Source organism: Lissotriton helveticus, chromosome 7, assembly GCF_964261635.1.
Source record: "Lissotriton helveticus chromosome 7, aLisHel1.1, whole genome shotgun sequence".
Classification (NCBI taxonomy): domain Eukaryota; kingdom Metazoa; phylum Chordata; class Amphibia; order Caudata; family Salamandridae; genus Lissotriton; species Lissotriton helveticus.
In genome coordinates this window covers 1,388,886,405-1,388,906,690 of record NC_136068.1, presented here as the reverse complement: position 1 = coordinate 1,388,906,690, position 20,286 = coordinate 1,388,886,405, and the positions used below count along the sequence as shown (strand labels likewise).

Below are 20,286 nucleotides of genomic sequence, written 5' to 3'. Positions count from 1 at the left end.
TGATAACACTTAATGCTCCACAAGTTCAGGGACAGGAAATAGATGAAAATGGGAGTAAGTATGAGATGAAGTTCTAAGAATTATTTAGGGATGAATTTGGATGTCTGCAGGGCTACAATCATTGAATTAAATTGAAGTTGGCTGCCAAACCTGTTGTTGCCAGGGTGAGGAAAATACCACTTAGTGTACAGGAAGGGGTACAGTGAGATAATACACGTCTGGTTGATTTGGGAGTCATTGAGCGGGTGGAAGCCTCCGAGTGGTTGGCTCCCGTGGCTGTGGCGAGGAAATCCATTAATGAAATATGTTTGAGTGAAGACCTCAGAGGACTTAACAAGGAGGTAATAGTGGACAGATTTCTACTTCCTAACATTGATGAAATGGTGACAACTTTGGCTTGTGCTAATTATTTCACTACTCAAGAATCAGCCTACCATCAATTTACTTTAGATAAATCCTCCCAAGAGTTGACAGCATTCATTACTCCTATGGGGCCTTCAAGGACTCCCTTTGATAGAATATCGGCAGCCACGATATTTCAGAGAGTCATGTCTACTGTCTTGAAAGGAATTGAAGGGGTACATTGTTATCAAGGCGATGTATTAATCTTTGGGAAAAGAAAAGAAGAACATGATGTGAAATTGAAGAGGTGCTGGAGAGATTGTTAAGAGCAGGACTTACTGTGAGGAAAGAGAAGTGCATGTTTTGCATGAGGGAAGTTAACTATTTGGGATATTACATATCGGGGAGAGCAATCAAACCAAAAAAGCAATTGGTTGAAACCACTGTGAATATGAAGGAACCCTGTCTCAAGGAAGAAGTAATATCTTTCCTTGGAATGGCAGAATATTATAGTAAGTTTATTAGAGGATTTGCGGTTAGACAAGTCATCTTAGAGACTCAGTAGGTAAGAAGGTGGAGTTCATGTGAGATGAAGTGCGTAAAGAATAATTTATGCAGATAAAAAAGATCTTGCCAATGAGCCCAACTTGCAAGCATTTATTCCAGGTGAGGACACTTGTATAATCACAGATGCAAGTAGTGAAGGAATAGGAGTAGATGCTGTTCAGAAGAGAGACTGAACCTTTAATTGCTTATGCTTTGAGATGTTTGAAGGGTGCAGAGTTAAATTACTCAGTGATTGGAAAAAAAGCTCTTGCCATCTTTGGGGCTTTAGCAAACTTCAGGAATTTGATATGGGGAACAACTTTTAAGGTAAGATCTGATCATAAGCCATTAAAATATTTTTTTCAAAAAAGGTTTAGATTTCATATCACCCAGGATAAGGAGGTGGGTTATTGTTTTTCAGGAGTATGACTTCACGGTTGAAAATATTCCTGGTGCTAAAACCTTCCCAGCTGACTGCTTAACTCACTTAGTTGACTTGGTGGATTCCCAGGATGATTAGGATGATTTTTTTAACTGGAGGTAAAAGTTTGTGAAGTCATACTTGGCGCTATAGAAGATGATGAATGGAAGGCTGAAATAGCAAAGGATACTGCACTCCTTGATGCCATAGAACTAATATTCACAGGAAAAATTGATACATCAGAGAGACCATGGTCTGTAGTTAAAGAAGAATTAGCAGTAAAAGATGGTGCTTTAACAAGGAGGTACAAGATTGATTCCGCCACAATCTTTGAGGGGCAAATTAATTTGTTCAGCACATGAAGGCATTGCTAAAACGAAGGAGCGTTACGTCAAGACGTTTGGTGGCCAAGTATAAACTTAGTGGGAGAAAGTGCAGTAAGAGATTGTATACAATGTAATATGAGTGATAAAGTGTATAAAACCAGACATGTGCCAATGGTATGTAGAGAGTTACCCAAGTGTCCATGGGAGGAGGTGGCAATCGATATTGTAGGACCTCTTCATCATGCTCTGGTCTTACCCCACATTTACACACTTACTGGCAAGGTGTTACGAACAGGCTGTCATCTTATGCAGAGCCCCCTGCCCTCAACACATGGGAGGTTTGTGTGCTGGGTGTACTTCCTAGGGCCAAGAAACACAAGATAGCCTCCAGATTCCTCGTTCAGGGATTCCTAACCGCTAAGACGCTTATCATTCACAGCCGGAAGTTCCCAGAAGCCTCTCCTATCGAGGCTTGGTTACGGTCAATCCCTGGTGGGCACAGGCGGAGAGCGCAGCTTTGCACAGAGACGATGCCCTGGGACTGCGCAAATATCCGGTGGATGCTAGCTGGGATGCAATACTAAGAGACTGGGCATAACCAGTAAGCGGGCTGGAGTCGGTGAAATATAGGATTGTCATTTCCCTCAGCTGATGCTTTTTTATACTACAGCACCTCTCCATTAACTGAGAACCCACTGGGGCTGTATCTCCGTCTCCATATTCAGAGCTGCGGCGGATCGCTGTACTGACGTGCCTGGGTGGGGGAAACGAAAGGCAGTAAACGTGGGCTCCAGTTACGTTAGTTTAAGTTTTTCATATGATGGACTCTTTACATTACTATTGCAATGGTGAACCATACTGGGGAAACTCTTGCAGACTCCTATAAGGCTGCCTGACTTAATCTGCTGAACATAGCAACATAACTCACCCAATGCAAGATACTTGTTGAAGACATTAATTGTAGACTGTGTGATAGCATTTTATGTACTATATGAACAGCATATGAGCCTGAATCTTTAACATTTTCTTTATATGGAATGTTGACAGAGTGTATTAGTGTCACAATGTAAATTCTAATAAAAAATGTAATAAAGAGATTCAAAGAAATTGTAGGACTTCTTCATGGTGAACACCACACACCTTATTTCATAGTGCTACTTGATTTGTATTCACGGTGGGTTGAGGTTAGCTGTGTGAGTGTACTCAATATACCTGGAAGTATCGATAAGACCTTTATGGTATTTAGTTTGGTCTCTTTTACTGTAAAGCTGCTCTCTTGCACATGTCACAAAGCCTATCTGAAGATACACCTGCAAAATGCTACATAGAAATGAGAAAGAGGGTGATCTAATGGTGGCAATTCAATGCCATCAACCATTTGCTTTGCCTCGCTCACTTAGCCGCCTATTCAATTGAAGGTAACATAATACTATGGTTAAAATCGTATCGTGCAGACAGCATATAATCTGTACAACCTGGATCTTTTACATCTGAGCCACAGCCATTACTAGGGAGAGTCAACCCGTTCCGCCCTTATTTTTAATCTTTAGCTTAAACCTCTGACTATTACGGTCTTATCATCTTACTCATTACATAGGTGTCTTATCGCCTCACTTATTACATATTTGTCTATGATACCCAGATCCTCCTTAACATTCAAGGAGATGATCTGGGTCGGATTAATCCTTCAGGCTGCCTGAGATGTAGTTCAAGAATGGATGTTTCCGTTTTTTATAAAGCTGAACGCAGCTACGACCAACATCCCGTTTATTCTGAACTCTGAACAGAAACCCTGCGATTGTCTTGATGTTAAACTTTCCACCTCAAAGCAGATTTCGTTCACTGGTAAGATCTGTTTAACAGCACATACTGCTACACAGTGCCTCTTCTCCGAGGGTGACAGCCTGTAATGCCTTTATGGAATCTAGACTGGACTTTGGCAACTGCCTTTGTTTGAGGTTATGAAAAAGTATATAGTAAAGCAGCACTACATTCAGAGTACTGCAGTCAGGACTCTATTATAACACATGGAAATTTATCATATTTGTCAAAGCACTTCGCCACTTGCACTGGATGCGAATCCGATTTAAAGAGGCTGCTTAAAGCATCGGGTTTTCTATGCACAAAAAAGTACTCGTTAAACATAAGAACTGTCAAACATGTACCAAACAGATAACTGAACTCAATGGAACAACTACGGTTTATTGTTTCTAAATTGCATCTGAAGAAATGGAACAGCAAATCTTTCCAAACACAAGGCTCTCACGAAGAGAATGATACCTTTACATATCAAGAAGGAACCAATCCTGCTGAGGTGTATTTAACTGCTATGGATACAGACTTAAGCCCTCCATGTCTCTTCTGTGGCAATGGCACGTTCCTTAGGAGCCAAGAGACCTCTACATGGGTGTTAGCTGCACTCTACAAAATCACCAAAATAAATAAATGGTATGGAATGATAACGGGGAGAGTGAGACCAAAGAGAAAGAAAGAGCACATGCAAAAGAAAGACAGAGATTGAGAGAGAGCGGGAAAGAGAATAAAGTATAGATAAAGTATGGGTTGCTTGGGTCTGTTGGCTTTGAGTCTGAGAGCAACCCCGTTCACAACAGGTGCACTATTTTTAAACATTTATATTTTTGAAATCCATTAAAATAAACACTTACTGTTAAGTCTAGGATCTGCTGCTGTCCATGGCAAAGCTCACTGGGTCTAATTATGGTACACACAAAATAACAAGGAAAGAAATCAGGCCTGAGGTGCCCAAGGAGTGTGTTTTCTGTTTGAAAACCGCTCTCACAAAACCAGTTACTGTTCCGAACATAAACTACCTCTGATTTTTCATAATAGTGTATCTGAAAACAACGTGGAATGCTTTCCTGCTACAAAGTTTGAAAAATATGGAAATGTAGGTGGAATACAGTTCTTAACAGTCTGTTAGTACTGAACATGAAAAGATGTACATCTACAGGTCCTAATAGTTCCTTGGATCAAATGAACTTGGATATTTGATGAAACATCCTAGACCCCATTTTAGCGCAGAGTACATGTGGACCTAACGTTTTTACTTATTTGACAGGTACTTCATCTGTGAAGAATAAAAATACACATTTTAAGAAGATCTGTGTACATTTTATAAATCTTTTTTTTCTACACCACACTGACTTGCATTCTCTCCTCTGTCCACATTCTAGATTTCAGAACTCATATCTGTGACTTTTAGCCCAGGTTGTAAAATACCAACGTGTTTACACCAGTTTATGAACGCCTTACCCGCGGCTGCAATTCTGGTGCGCGGCATTCCATTGAGTGGGCGGGGCCGCGTGGTCCAACAGACGTGCGCAGCACTACGTGGGTAGCGCTTGTGACGCCCGTTGGCCGACTGGCTTAACGAAAGGGTTAAGGGAGATGCTTTTCAAACTTCGTTGCACAAAGGTAAAATTACATTCTAGGTGCTCGATTAAAATGCTGGTCGGACTGTGGTGGAAGCAGGACCGCCTGACTACAAGTCGGCGGTTCCGCTGTCCGCATCACGATGTGACCGCCTTCTCTGTGGTTGCAATGTGTATATTTTGCATTGCAGTGTGTGCTGTGGGTTGCAGCACACACCGCAAAACAAAATATACACATTTGAAACATCCCTGCACTATGTGGCAGGCACCATGCGGTGCCTGCCACATGGTACAAGGAGGTTTATGGAGGCACCATAGGAGCCTCCCAGGCCCCATAGCGGAATGGCAGGGGGAAACGGGGCCCTGCTAAGGGCCCCCAAAGTTACTTCCCGCCTGCCTTTACATGGTGGCTTAGCTGCCATAAAATGGCAGGCATAAAGGGACATCCTAATCCTTACGGCGGTGCCCAGGCACCGCCACATTGTAGGGAATAGGAGTCTGACTGCCGCACTTCCCCCGGACAGCCTGGCATTGACCGCCTGCATCCTAATGCGGCGGTCGGACCCAGTGGGGTGGATGGCGGTAGGACGGCCTGCGGTGGCGGTCCCACCGCCATGATAATCAGGCCCTAGGTTACGAGACCCTATGATGAAAGATCTAGGCCACTGAATGCGAAACTGTGACTCCTTAACTGCCTCAGGTCTGGTTCCAGGCCTCTGAAAACATAATATATGTGTTTGACCAAGTGCGCTTTGCCAAGGCAGACGATGTAGCTCCTCTACAGGTAACATACTGTACAACTCAGGACAATCTGGATCCACCACACTATAACATACCTGGGGGAGATAACCACAGCAGGTAACTGTGTGAAACCCAAACTTGTCTACATACTGGAGATCCGACTGGCTGGCTCCTTTACCTACAAAGTATAATCATATATCATGAGTGTTCTATTTTGCCAGTTCTTTAATAAAATTTTATATTTCTTTCCACAACTGGCAAAGATAATAAACTGTGGTGCAAGGATACATACAAATTGAAAATTCACACATTAGTGTCATTCTAATATAAATGATATTACATTTTCATTGAATCATTTAACGAGACTAGAAAAAGAGAGATTATGTTTTTGCCAGGACACTTATTAACTGTTCCATTCCAACAACAGATGGAAGAGTGATGTTCCAGAACATATATATTCTCTTCGATGGGCTGACAAGCAAAATCATCATCAAGTCAGTTGCCTTCACTGCTTTGTTCCCCTAGTGCCTAAGTAATGTCACGGTATCCTATTAACTCACTACCAAACGACATTTGGGAGTCCAGGAAAATATCTCTACCAAAAGGTTTACAATTTCTTGGAGGAAACCAATATGTACCTATTGGAAGCTAAATTGGTACATTTAGCAACTCTTATACGGACTTAACACTGCTAATTCTAAAAAAAAGACTTGAAATTCCACCGGAGGTAATTCTGAACGTTAACCAATGACTCCTAGTTCCAAGTTTGACTTTCATCTAGAAGAGGTTGATATTTCAGGAAAACATTATAAATCATTGAAACATGACCGTGTCATATGAATCAAGAGGAGAATCTCAATTTCGGAACACACCTACCCTACCCCCAGAAACTAAATAGATCTGCTCTTTGTAACCTCATACAACAGTAAATCAGATAACTAAGGACAGTAGGAAAAGTACTTAAATTAGTACAGAGAACCTCTGAAGCACCCTACATAAACAAATATCTAATTCCCTGACTTCAGATAACCAATTAATATGGAACAGTAGTAGCAACTGAAGGTCAACCAAAAGGGCACAACACAACTCCATTAAGAGAAAACAAAAGTTAAAATAAATTGGCATTACAGTGAAACAATTCAGTCAAACATTCACAAGCAATCAAAATGTATGCGGGATAAAGGGCACATCTGCTGAACACTAGAATTTTTATGATAATCAGAGGACATTTTTTGGCTTTTAGCAGAGCAAGCATGGGGTACACTATACAAAGCACATCAAATGTTTACAAAATGAGGTCCAAAACCCATCTTTTGCACTATATCCCAGTGGTAATCCAACTGTACCAAACCAAATGCCGTTTTCCTATCTTAAATGATGATCTTTAGTCACACGCTCTCTTGTTGCACTAAATCATTACTAGGGAGAGTAAATGCAACTGCATAAACTGATGCCATTTTGGGATGAACCCTTTTTACATATGGACAACCAACATTGAATCACCTCTCTAGGCTATCGGTCAAAGCCTCAATAAAAATGTCTCTAATGACGCAGTAAATCTTACACAAATACTGTTAGAATGTGCAGCCATGCTGTTTTTTTTGTGTTGAAATTTTTTATTGAATGATGCAACAAAGTACATAAATATCAAATTCGTGAAACAGTAAAAATAAAGACTAATAATATGAGAATTGAAAACAGATAAATAATATATATAAGGTAATTAAGAAATTATCATATGTAAAACAGTGATACATGAATAAATGGATAGATAAATTATTAAATGTATACGTAGTACTGCAAACAAGGAAAAAGATTAACAGTGCATGCTCTATCATCTCTTATAATAACTGACAATATAGAAATGCATGAGTAAATCTTATACATAGGGAAAAGGATGGTTTAATAGATCAAACAAAATTAAAAGAAAGAAAAGAAGAAAAATAAAGCAAAACAGTGCCAGAGTAACAGGGAAGGAGAGATGGAAGATAAAGGGTGATGAGCATGAAATAGTATAGGACAAGAATATGAGATAATAAAATAAGTAGGTAAATTGTGTACATTAGAAGAGAGAATTGGGTTAGGGCCGCCATCTTTTTTGGTTGGATTATAAATTATGCGCTGATGTAAAAGTATATCATATTACATTTTCAAAAAAACTCCGACTTCAGCTTCTCGCTTTTTAGGGTATTCATGCGATTTAACCATAGTGAAAATTAGCCATGACCGTTTAAAATCTATGCATGCTTTAATTCAGCATATTTACAACAAGGGGTGGTGATGGACAGAGTCTCTGAATTAAGCAGAATACTCTCACCCAGTCAAGAGATCAGGGCTAGATCCAACACCGTTTTTTAGCTCATTGCACCATCCCAAAGCCAATTCTTACACTGGGAAGGAAACAAGCTTCCGGGGGACCGGTTTCTGGCATTTCAGCCGTCTTCGGCCCGGCTTGCTTGAATCCTGATGGTGCAATGAGCAAGGGACTCACATCTGAGTATACCCTTCCACGCTTAGGGTGGACAAAAATATTTACAACAAGGGGTGGTGATGGACAGAGTCTCTGAATTAACTCAGATACTCTGTCCATCACCACCCCCTTTTTGTAATTATTTTGGCCACCATGAGTGTGGAAGGGTATGCTCAGACATGAGTCCCTTGCTCATTGCACCATCAGGATACAAGCAAGCCGGGCCGAAGACGGCTGTAATGCCAGAAACCGGTCCCCGGAAGCTTGTTTCCTTTCCAGTGAAGAATTGGCTTGGTAGTTTGGTCTGCCCTGTTCCCATGATGCACTGGGCCAGGGACAGACTAATTTGCATATAGCCAGGTTCTGAACTGGGATGGTGCAGTGAGCTAAAAAACGGTGATGGATCAAGCCCTGATCTGTTGACTGGGTAGGAGTGTTCTGATTAACTCAGATACTCTGTCCATCACCACCCCCTTTTTGTAATTATTTTGGCCACCATGAGTGTGGAAGGGTATGCTCAGACATGAGTCCCTTGCTCATTGCACCATCAGGATTCAAGCAAGCCGGGCCGAAGACGGCTGTAATGCCAGAAACCGGTCCCCGGAAGCTTGTTTCCTTTCCAGTGAAGAATTGGCTTGGTAGTTTGGTCTGCCCTGTTCCCATGATGCACTGGGCCAGGGACAGACTAATTTGCATATAGCCAGGTTCTGAACTGGGATGGTGCAGTGAGCTAAAAAACGGTGATGGATCAAGCCCTGATCTGTTGACTGGGTAGGAGTGCTCTGATTAACTCAGATACTCTGTCCATCACCACCCCCTTTTTGTAATTATTTTGGCCACCATGAGTGTGGAAGGGTATGCTCAGACATGAGTCCCTTGCTCATTGCACCATCAGGATTCAAGCAAGCCGGGCCGAAGACGGCTGTAATGCCAGAAACCGGTCCCCGGAAGCTTGTTTCCTTTCCAGTGAAGAATTGGCTTGGTAGTTTGGTCTGCCCTGTTCCCATGATGCACTGGGCCAGGGACAGACTAATTTGCATATAGCCAGGTTCTGAACTGGGATGGTGCAGTGAGCTAAAAAACGGTGATGGATCAAGCCCTGATCTGTTGACTGGGTAGGAGTGTTCTGATTAACTCAGATACTCTGTCCATCACCACCCCCTTTTTGTAATTATTTTGGCCACCGTGAGTGTGGAAGGGTATGCTCAGACATGAGTCCCTTGCTCATTGCACCATCAGGATTCAAGCAAGCCGGGCCGAAGACGGCTGTAATGCCAGAAACCGGTCCCCGGAAGCTTGTTTCCTTTCCAGTGAAGAATTGGCTTGGTAGTTTGGTCTGCCCTGTTCCCATGATGCACTGGGCCAGGGACAGACTAATTTGCATATAGCCCGGTTCTGAACTGGGATGGTGCAGTGAGCTAAAAAACGGTGATGGATCAAGCCCTGATCTGTTGACTGGGTAGGAGTGTTCTGATTAACTCAGATACTTTGTCCATCACCACCCCCTTTTTGTAATTGCTTTAATTCAGCAGCACAATAAGTACAGAATGTGTACTTAAATTTGCTGTTAATAGGGAACATACCAAAAAATGATAAGGCCGGTGAGAGGGCTGCTAGCTTGAGGGTAATCATCCATTATTTTAACAAGAATCGATGCTAACTGTTGGATTTCATTTTCTCACAAAATATTTTAATATTTCAAACATTGTAATAATGTTCGGTCTCAACTTTTAAAAATGAGTTTTGCAAAATACGCTGGAAAAGTGCTACTGTTTGGCGGAAAAAAACTGTTTCTTGAAAGAGTCTTGCACCCCGCTGGACATCTCCAAGTGCTTCCTAGGTTGGTGAAGTAACACATCAAACAGTCTGAAGTCGTATAAGCATTGAAATTGTTGAGCACTCCTTTGTTTCTTGATGCCTCTGTTTTTTTGTTTATTAAAGTTTTTGTGCATAAATAGAAAATAATACATCATCATAGGAATTATCATACAGAACCAGTAGATAGATAGCCATACCCAATTTGTGACTCAGTAGCTCAACGGCATGGTTACATCATTAGAATGGTGTACAACTGATTAACAACAATTGGCCTACCGCATAAATCACAGAGCCTCCTTACTCCATCCCTAATGCGGTTTAATCTTGTTGTGGTACATTGTAACTCAACTATGCAATTACATTTCAAATACATCTGTACAGAACTTATGGCTTCACTCCGCCATATCACATCAGTCTGCTTATGTAAACAAAACAGTCTTATGAATGACACCTAATGTGAAAACACAGTCTGTCGGGAAGAAAGAGTAGGAGGGGAAACGGGAGCGCATAAAGGTAGGCAAAGAAACGCAGATCCCAAAAGCTGTGAAATGGAACCCTGTCAGTTATTATTTAGGTGCACATCATGACTGCTAGGAGTGATGACAGTACAGTTTGGGGTACAAGGGACGCTGTCTACAGATCAAAGCATATCTCGGGCCATAAGTCTGCCCATGTATAACACATAATTAATCCTGAATACGAATATCCAAAGGGTCTTCCGGTGCCAACAGCCCCAGTAACGCACATAGCATTGCATTCCATGCAGCGGAAATAGGGAATTTATGCAGGCCCTTTATATCTTCACGCACTAAGGAAAACGCCTCAGCCTTCACCCAATTCAGCATGGAAAGAAACCAAGCCTTCATCGGCGGGGGCTCCTCCGTCTTCCACCTGCGCGTAATTAATCGTTTGGCCACAATGAAACTCAAATCAAGAAACCTATTCGATGCTTTGTGGTTTTTGTGCTTCTTGGAAATACGCCAGTGATGCAAACCTCCCATGTCCTCGGCACTTCCCTGTCCGTGCTATTTACCCCCTCCCAATATGCATGTAGATCGGGACAGGACCAGAGCATGTGTAAAAGATCGGCATCTACCAGCCTGGAGCGCTGACAGCACACATCAGTTCTATGAAAATATCTATTTATCTAATCAGGGTAAAGATATGCCCTGTGGACAATGTAGGATTTATTTAATCTAAAACGGGTGTTTCTAAGGACTCGTGTGGGACTCTCCAAAACTACGACCACTCCTCCGAGTAGGGCCTTCCCAGTTTGTCTCCCATTTAACTTGCACCAGTGTTAAGTCCACCAGGGTATTCTGCCTGATCGATTCCTCAACCACTTCACCGGATGGTGTCTCATACCCATTACATGTACGTATTGCATGAGCAGTTGTGTTGGAGGCTCCTGCGCAATGTCACCCCACCAGCGCCTCATTGCGGCCATCCAGGAGGCATGATTCAGAACTTGGCCTGGGGGAACCCCGTTGTCATCTGTAATGGTGAGGATCGGCCGTAATGTGCCCTCTGCATATAGACCTCTAGCAAGGTTATACGAGCCCCCAACCAGTCAATTAGGTCCGTACCCTGTACTCGTCCCTGCACTGTCGGCATACCCAATATGGGAACTACGGGTGCCTTTGGTGTGACGTGTCTAGTAAGGCGCAGCGCCCTGTGGAAACATTTCTGCGCTGTCTGGACCAATAAAGGAAGAGGTTCATTCCATCTGTTACAAGGATATAATATGGAGAGGATCCTGTCCAAAGAGTATGGGGGGGGGGGCTGGGTCACGCTCCGCCGAGTCAGATAAGTGTAGTTCCTCCTCCTATTTTGCCACCCACAGAATTTGACACGCCAGGAAATAATGCTCCAAGTTGGGTCGAGCCAGCCCACCCCCCGACCGTAGTGGATACAACTTCGTCAACACCACCCTGCACCATGAATTATTCCACATGAAATCCCTAATAATCTTTTCCTGAGAGCAGCAGAAGGACACGGGTAGGTAGAGCAGTAGATTAGAAAAATAATAAAGGAGATGGGCACCATGACCATTTTAATCAACCCTACTCTACCTTTAACCGAAAGGTTAAGGATGTTCCACAACTCAATCTGAGACTGGAGCGCTGTAACCGCCCTAGTGATGTTACCATCCATAAGATCCCGATCATTATGATAGATGCGGATTCCCAGATACATGAACGCCACGGGTTGCCAATGCACAACCTTCCCATTCACCTCCTAACCCGGATCTTCCATACCAGGATTTAAGGGATATAAGCAGGACTTACCCCAGTGCACACCTAACCCAGACAGAGACGCAAAGGACCTCCACGTATCAGGGATGACTTGTGGGATTGCTAGAATATCCTTAACATACAACAAAATATTGTCCGCATAAAGCGAAATCGCATGCATGCCATCCTCAAGACGTATTCCCCATTACGGTGCAGAGTTTCGCAGAGCCATAACTAGTGGTTCAATTACCAGGGCAAAGATCATGGGGGAAAGGGGAAAGGGAACATCCCTGGCGAGTCCCCCGTTCTATCAATATGGGGTTGAAGAAGAGAGTCCCTAGCCTTATCCGAACCATAGGAGCCCCCTATAGTAATGAAATAAGGCTTAAGATGTACGGCCCAAATCCAAATCGATGAAGACCCGCACACATGAAGGACCACTTAACCGTGTCGAAAGACTTCTCCAAGTCCAACACAACGTGCCATCGGCTAATCCTCCGCAGCACAGCGCATCACCCAGAATAACCAGTGTATGTTAAGTGACGTGTTAAGGGGCGGTACAAAGCCATTTTGGTCTTGGTGAACCAATTGTGGGATCAGTGGTGCTCACCTATTTGCCAGGATACCCGCTAAGATCTTATAATCTCCATTCAGGAGCGCCAAAGGGCAGTAGTCCCCCAAAGAAGTGGGGTCCCTACCCGGTTTGGGAAGCGTACTCAGCGTAGTGTCCGTCATTGAGGCTGGGAGTGCGAGGGTCTCGAGCGCCTCCTCGTATACATCGAGCAGGTGTGGGCTGAAGGGGTCAGCATATGCCTTGTAAAATTGATGGAAAGAGAATGGTGTTTGGCACAGATGCAGGACTCTCGGTAGAAAGAAAACAAGAGAATATTTAGTCACTGAATCCCACGTGTATTTTGTATCATCTTATACGGGAATACGTGGGCGTCCATTTACCATTTTTTTTGCCATATACATAGAAGCGGTGAATTACTAATACCCTAACTAAATAAACTTTGCTTGCTGTGGCCATCAGTAGGAATCATATGCAAACTGCAAGTGCAGGATGCCGGAAACTATGATGGACCTTTAATAGCTCTTGTCCTGATGAGGCCCGTAGTTACTGGGCTGAAACGAGTCGACCTTTTCAAGAAGACACCACCAAAAATGTAAGAAATGCGTTACTTACCTGTAACTGCAGTTATCCAGTATTGGTGTCTTTCATAGATTCACATGCCTGAATCATTCCCCGTCGTCGGAATGGGAGTCCCCGGTACATAAATAAAGTAATGTCCTATAGACATATAGAGAATAGAAGGCCTAAAGGCCTCACACTAGTAACATATCCATGTCCTTTTGTAAAAAGGACCAAACTCTAGAAAAGAGCCAATCAGCTGTCACCTCCCTCTAGAACCCTCCTGGCAGGAGCCTCAGTCCCTCAGATTTTCGTACGCACTAAGCAAAGTAGGCGTGTTACTGAGAGAATTAGGTGAGTCCTTCCAGGGGAGGCGGGAGGGTTGCATGTGAATCTATGAAAGACACCAATACTGGATAACTGCAGTTACAGGTAAGTAACGCTTTTCTTTTCCAGTATTATGGGTGTTTTTCATAGATTCACATGCCTGAATCAGAATAGCAAGCAATGCAGAGAGCACATTTCGGATGGTACAGCATATACAAGTCATTAGATAATAACATATCAAGCGACTAGTAACAGCCCATAGATGCCAACTACAAGTATCAGTAAAAAAATGTGCATACAAGAGAAGGATGGAGGGATGAAAGAAGGCTCACCTCAGTGAAATAGATGGCGTAGTACTGCGTATTCCACCGCTGCATCCTTCATAAGCTCTGTGTCCAGGCAGTAATGCCTAGTGAAGGTATGTGGCGACTTCCATGTTGCCGCTCTGCAAATGTCAATTACTGGCACCCCTGCAAAAAGTGCCATAGAAGTGGACATGGCTCTTGTGGAGGGGGCTCGCACCCTAGAGCGTAGTGGTTGTCCTGCTTGTTCATGACACAAAAAGAGATGGCTGCAGAAATCCAGCGCGAGATACTCTGTTTAGAAAGTGGGAGACCCTTCCTAGGTCTGCTGTAAGCTACGAATAGTTGGTTCGATTTCCTGAATGCTTTTGTCTTGTCGATGTAAAATTTTAAGCATCGATTGAGGTCCAAAGAATGCAACGATCTCTCTGCAGCTGTACTGGGATTTGGGAAGAAGGAACGCAAAACCACAGGCTCATTAAGGTGGAAATCCAACAGAACTTTTGGGATAAACTTCGGATTGGTCCTCAGAATCACCCTGTCATTTTTAAATTGCGGAAAAGGATCCTGAATTGTAAATGCCTGCAGTTCACTCACCCTCCTTGCAGAGGTGAGCGCAAGAAGGAGCGCTGTCTTCCAAGAGATGTATTTTAATTCAGCTCTGTGCACCGGCTCGAATAGATGCTTCATGAGCTGATTAAGAACCACATTCAGACGCCAGGTGGGTGGCAACATCCTTACTGGAGGGAAAGACCTGTATAATCCCTTCAAAAATTGTTTGATCAACCTGTTTGACCAGAGGGATGGACCCGCTGAAGTCCTCTTATAACGGGATATTGCAGCCAAGTGGACTTTATTAGAAGCGTGGGCTAGGCCCGACTTTGCCAGATGTAACAGGTAAGGTAAAACTTGTTCCGGTGAGGAAGAGAGAGGGTGTATCCCTTGACCTGTACACCAAACCTCTTCCATTTCAGGGAATACGTTTTGGTGGTGCTATCCGCTCGTGCTCTGGCGAGGATGTCTCTACAGTCCTGCGGAATATTCAAATTTTGAAATTCTCGGAACTCAGGAGCCAGGCGGCTAACTTGAGAGATTTCAGATCCGGATGTTGAATTTGCCGGATGTTCATATTGAGCAGAGACGGACACTGCTTCAGACGGATCGACGGTTTCAGGGATAGACGGAGGAGTTCTGTGAACCAATGCTGTCTCGGCCAAGTTGGGGCTATTAGAATGAGAGTGCAAGGCTCCACTTTCATCTTCCTGAGGACTATGGGAAGCAACGGGATGGCGGAAAGGCGTACGCAAAGATGTTGCGCCATGCGATGGAAAATGCATTTCCTAGAGACCCTGACTGGGGATGCCAACTTGCGAAGTATGGGCATTTGGCGTTGATCCTCGTAGCAAAGAGATCGATCTGTGGCGTGCCCCATCTGGAGAAGATTTGGTTGAAGATCTTCCGATCCAACTCCCACTCGTGAGATGATGTTTTCTGCCTGCTTAACGAGTCGGCGAGTACATTGTCCATGCCTGGGACATATTCCGCCAGTAGGGCTACATTGTTCGTTATTAGCCAGTTCCAGATTTTCTGCGACTCGCGAGAGAGTGTCAGCGAGCGCGTCCCTCCCTGCTTGTTGAGGTAGTGCATCGTCGTAGTGTTGTCTGTCCTGACGAGCACCAGGGAGTTTTTGATCCTTGGTAGGAAAGACTGCAGGGCCAGGAAGACCGCTCTCAGCTTGAGCAGATTGATATGGAGTTTTTTCTCTGCAGCTGACCATTTTCCACTTATTTGCAGTTCCTGTAGGAAGGCTCCCCAACCTTCTAAGGAGGCGTCCGTTGTGATGACATGAGGAGCCGCTGGAAGCAGGAATGTCAATCCTTGAGACAGGTTTTGTGATGACATCCACCATCGCAAAGCTTAGATCATCTGAGAAGTCACCTTTATGCGGTCGTCGAATGACCCTGCGCATTGAATCCACTGCCTCGAGAGTGCCTCTTGCAGAGGACGCATCCGTAGACGACAGTGAGGGATCAAAAGGATGCACGATGACATCATCCCCAAGAGGGATTTAAGAGGCGGACCATCAACACTCTTTTCGAGGCTACTCCAGACGCCAGAGCTAGAAGTTTGTTTTTTCTCTCCTGAGATGGCAACGCTTTTGCAGAACGTGTGTCCAAGGTTGCACCCAGGAAATTGATGGTTTGAGAAGGTCTTAGGGCCGATTTCTCCTGGTTGAGCGTGAGACCCAGGCAATTGAAGAGACTTAACAGGCGTTGGAAGACCTGGACGCGTCTTCGAAGGTGCCTTTATCAGCCAGTCGTCCAGATATGGAAAAACTTGATGACGCTGCTGTCTGAGATATGCCGCCACTGGGGAAAGACATTTCGTGAAGATGCGGGCGCAGACTTGAGTCCAAAGGGCAGGACGCAGAACTGGAAATGCCTGCCGGCTACTGCAAATCCCAAGTATTTTTTGTGATTTCTGTGAATTGGTATATGGAAGTAAGCGTCCTGTAAGTCTAGTGACGCCATGAAATCTCCTTTCATCAGAAGATGTAAGACCTCCTGGATCGTTACCATACGAAACGACAGCTTCTTCAAGAATTTGTTGAGGGCCCTGATATCTAGGATTGGTCTCCATTTTCTTTCTTTTTCTGGATCATAAAGAAACGGGAATAAAATCCTTTCCCCCTTTGGGATGGAGGTACTTTCTCTATTGCTCCTTTCTGTAGCATAACAGAGAAATCTCGCAGAAGCAGCCCCAGGTTTTTGTGATGCATTGGGCGAGGCGGAGTTTGAGGAGGGGTGCTTATAAATTCCATAGAATGGCCGAATTGTATTAATTGAAGGACCCAACGGTCCATAGTAATTATCTTCCAATTTTGCAGAAAATGGGTAATTTCTGCTCCAATTTTTAATAAGTGACATGAGGTTTGGACTGGCTGGACATTATTTTTTATAAACAAGTCATTGTCTTCGTCCGTTGTTTCTCCTTTGTCCTCTACCTCGAAAGGACGACTTTCCATACGAGGATTGTTGGCCTTGTTGCTGCTGGCGTTGCTCGTACTGTGGTCTACTCTGGTTGGAAGAATAAGAGGACCTGTATTGAAAGCCTCTTTGTAGGAAGACTGACCTCTTCCTCTGTTTCCCCGAAAGGACTGATTTTTATATTGGAGTGTGCCCAAGGCTCTCGCAGTATCAGTGTCCATTTTTATATTTTGCAGAGCCTCGTCAATTTTGGTGCCAAATAATAGTTGGCCGTCATATGGCATATCCAACATTTTTGTCTGCACCTTAGGACGGAATGAGGTTGCTTTCAGCCATCCTTGGTGCCTCAAAACCGCTGCTCCAGCCAGCTGGCGGAATCCTGTCATAGCGACGTCCATTGCACAGTCTTTAATTTCCGATGCTGATGTTTCACCCTCTAGCAGAATTTTCTTTACATCCTCCTTGGACGCGTCAGGTAATTCGGACAGGTATGGGGCTATATCCGCCCACAATTGCCTATTATAACACCCCAGAAGCGCTAGGGCATTTGCTGCCTTGACGGTCATTGCTGACATTGAGGAAAACCGTTTCCCAATGTTGTCCAACTTTCTTCCCTTTTTATCAGGTGGAGCCAATAAAGGAGATGAAGGATTTCTGGAGCTCTTTTGGGCCGCCTGCATCACCACCGAATCCGGTTTAGGATGACCTGTAAGACAAGCCGGTGCCGTGTTTGGAGCTTTGTACTTTTTGTCCAATCGAGGAATCACTAGCGAAACAGAGGCAGGATTCTGCATTATCTGAACCCCCTGTGTCCAAAGATATTCAATAATAGGAATTGACCTCGTTGATTTTTTGAGAGGTTCCTTGAAATCGTACAGGAAACAGTCCTGTTCCTGGGAATCCATAGTAATTTGGAAGCGTTTAGCGGCCCTTTCCACCACATTATGGAAACCGCCGATGTCAACCGGCGGAGAATCTGAGGTTGCAGGCACTGGAGATGCTGTCCTCATGGACAGATTGATCGTCCTGCAATTCACCTTCTTCTCGCTGTTCCTCCTCTTCTATTTCTTCTGAAGATGGAGGATCTGGTAAATCCACCCGTTCCTTTTGAATGGTTAAGGGCGGGGGTCGCGGTCTTTGAGATGGAGCTGCCATGGTAGTTGGAGGAGTCGGAGATTCTGGGAACCTCTGCTTGTAATCCTGGATGAGGTAACGCAGATCGGTAACTAGGGATGCTGGAAGACAGACCATAGGTGTAGGTGGTAGATGAACTACCTCTTCCTGAGCATCCCCCTCATCTGAGCTCTGGCATTTGACATGCAGTTCTGAGGGGCTAGTTGCCATCTGGAACATATCCCCGTCATCAGAATCCTCATCTTGAAGGAGACATGCTGGTGGTAATAGTTTCACACGGCTAGGAGAAGTTAACTCCGGCGTCAGCGTCTTTCTGGTGATTTTTAGGCGCACAGAAGCTGTTTGGAAGCCAGAATCAATCACCGTCGACGGGCCAGCCGACGGTGAGATCGTCGACTGAGTAGTGTCGACTGTTGCCATAGTCGATGAAGCGGTCGTCGACGGGGCCATCGTCGACGGTATAGATGTTCCTGCCGTCAACGGTGTCTTCGTCGATGATGTCTTCGTCGACGGCACCTTCGTGAACGGTGCCTTCGTCGGCGGTGTCTTCGACGACGAGGCCTTCGTCGACGGTGTCGATGCCGACGGTGATGATCTCGTCGTTGACGCTGTCGTCGGCGAGGCTATCATCAACAGGATCTTAGGCGTCGACGACGATTTCTTGATAACTATTGTAGATGATAAAGTCTTACCCACTGACGACGATGGAGTCGTCATCGATGATGATAATGACGACAATGCCGTCGTCGTCGAGACCGCCGTCGTCGACGTAGACACAAGCAGGAGACACTGCTTTCTTCGTCGCTGAAGATGTCGTCGACGATATTGTCGTCGTCGGCGGTGCAGGCTTCTTGAAAGTGTGAACCTCATTCTAAGAAGCTGTTTTTGACATAGCCTCTGAAGACTTTTTCGATGTCTTCTTTTGAGGGGTGTCCAAGGGGCCAGGGGAAGCCACCCTTGGTCTTTTCAGAGATAATCTTGAGGAGACAGAAGAACCCTCACTCTCCTCAGAGGAATTCAAGTTATCTCTGTCCTTAAGCCTTTGGAGCCAGATTAGAAGGCGTCCTTCTCTATCTTTAAGGGTCTTAGTTGAAAAGGTTCGACATACCTTGCAGTCCTTAGCAGTATGATCTGGGTATAAGCAGTAAAGGCAGTCCTTATGTTGATCATCAATGTGTAGACTTTTCTTGACACAAGAGCCACAGGCCCTAAAGAGACCCTTCTTTGGAGTGTCAGCCATAGTGTATAGCTTTCACTTGAGGAAAAAACTGGAAAATAATCCAAAATGCTGAGGAAAAAGCTGTGAAGAAACATACCTGAGCAGAGCTCAGTGGAGACTCCCTTAGCACAACGTGCGGTAGAAAATCTGAGGGACTGAGGCTCCTGCCAGGAGGGTTCTAGAGGGAGGTCACAGCTGATTGGCTCTTTTCTAGAGTTTGGTCCTTTTTACAAAAGGACATGGATATGTTAATAATGTGAGGCCTTTACGCCTTCTATTCTCTATATGTCTATAGGACATTACTTTATTTATGTACCGGGGACTCCCATTCCGACGACGGGGAATGATTCAGGCAAGACACCCATAATACTGTATAAGTTATAATTATAATTTAAAAAGGAGTGCTTAAATAAGAAAGTTTCAAATATTGTATACCTTTTAGGCCCCTGTTTTTGCTTTGTGGTAGATCTTGTAAATATAGGAATACTAGTTCTATCTTAGTAAGCATCCTTTTGTTTAAAAAAATGGGCTATAACACATATAAAGGTTAAAAAATATATGTGTTAGTATGTCAATGTAAATATTGTGTACAGTCTTGTAACGATTTATAAATGTGATGTGTATATATATATATATATATATATATATATATATATATATATATATATATGTAGTAAATTAAGTTTTTCTGTCTATGAACAAAATAGAACAGTAATCAAAAAAATTATGACAATAAATAAGAGCTACTAAGAAATCTCTTTTGTTTCATGAGTTTGGCAACAGATGAACATAAAATATAAATAGGTTCATATAAGATTTAATTCCAGGAGGAAGAGTTAATTTATTTTTCTCTTTCCTGAAAATAAATTCATTATTTTTTCCGAGGCATAATTTT

The 20,286-nt window shown here is 43.9% G+C and overlaps 1 protein-coding gene across 3 annotated transcripts in view; it reads right to left on the bottom strand.

Moving 5' to 3' along the window:
* Positions 1-20,286, bottom strand: part of LOC144770305 (ketosamine-3-kinase-like) — a 246,190-nt gene that overhangs the window by 134,462 nt on the left and 91,442 nt on the right. For all 3 annotated transcript variants that reach the window (XM_078654706.1, XM_078654705.1, XM_078654707.1), the window contains exon 4: positions 5,864-5,946. In XM_078654706.1, coding sequence (XP_078510832.1) covers positions 5,864-5,946 — 83 coding nt within the window. The remainder of the gene's footprint in view (positions 1-5,863; positions 5,947-20,286) is intronic.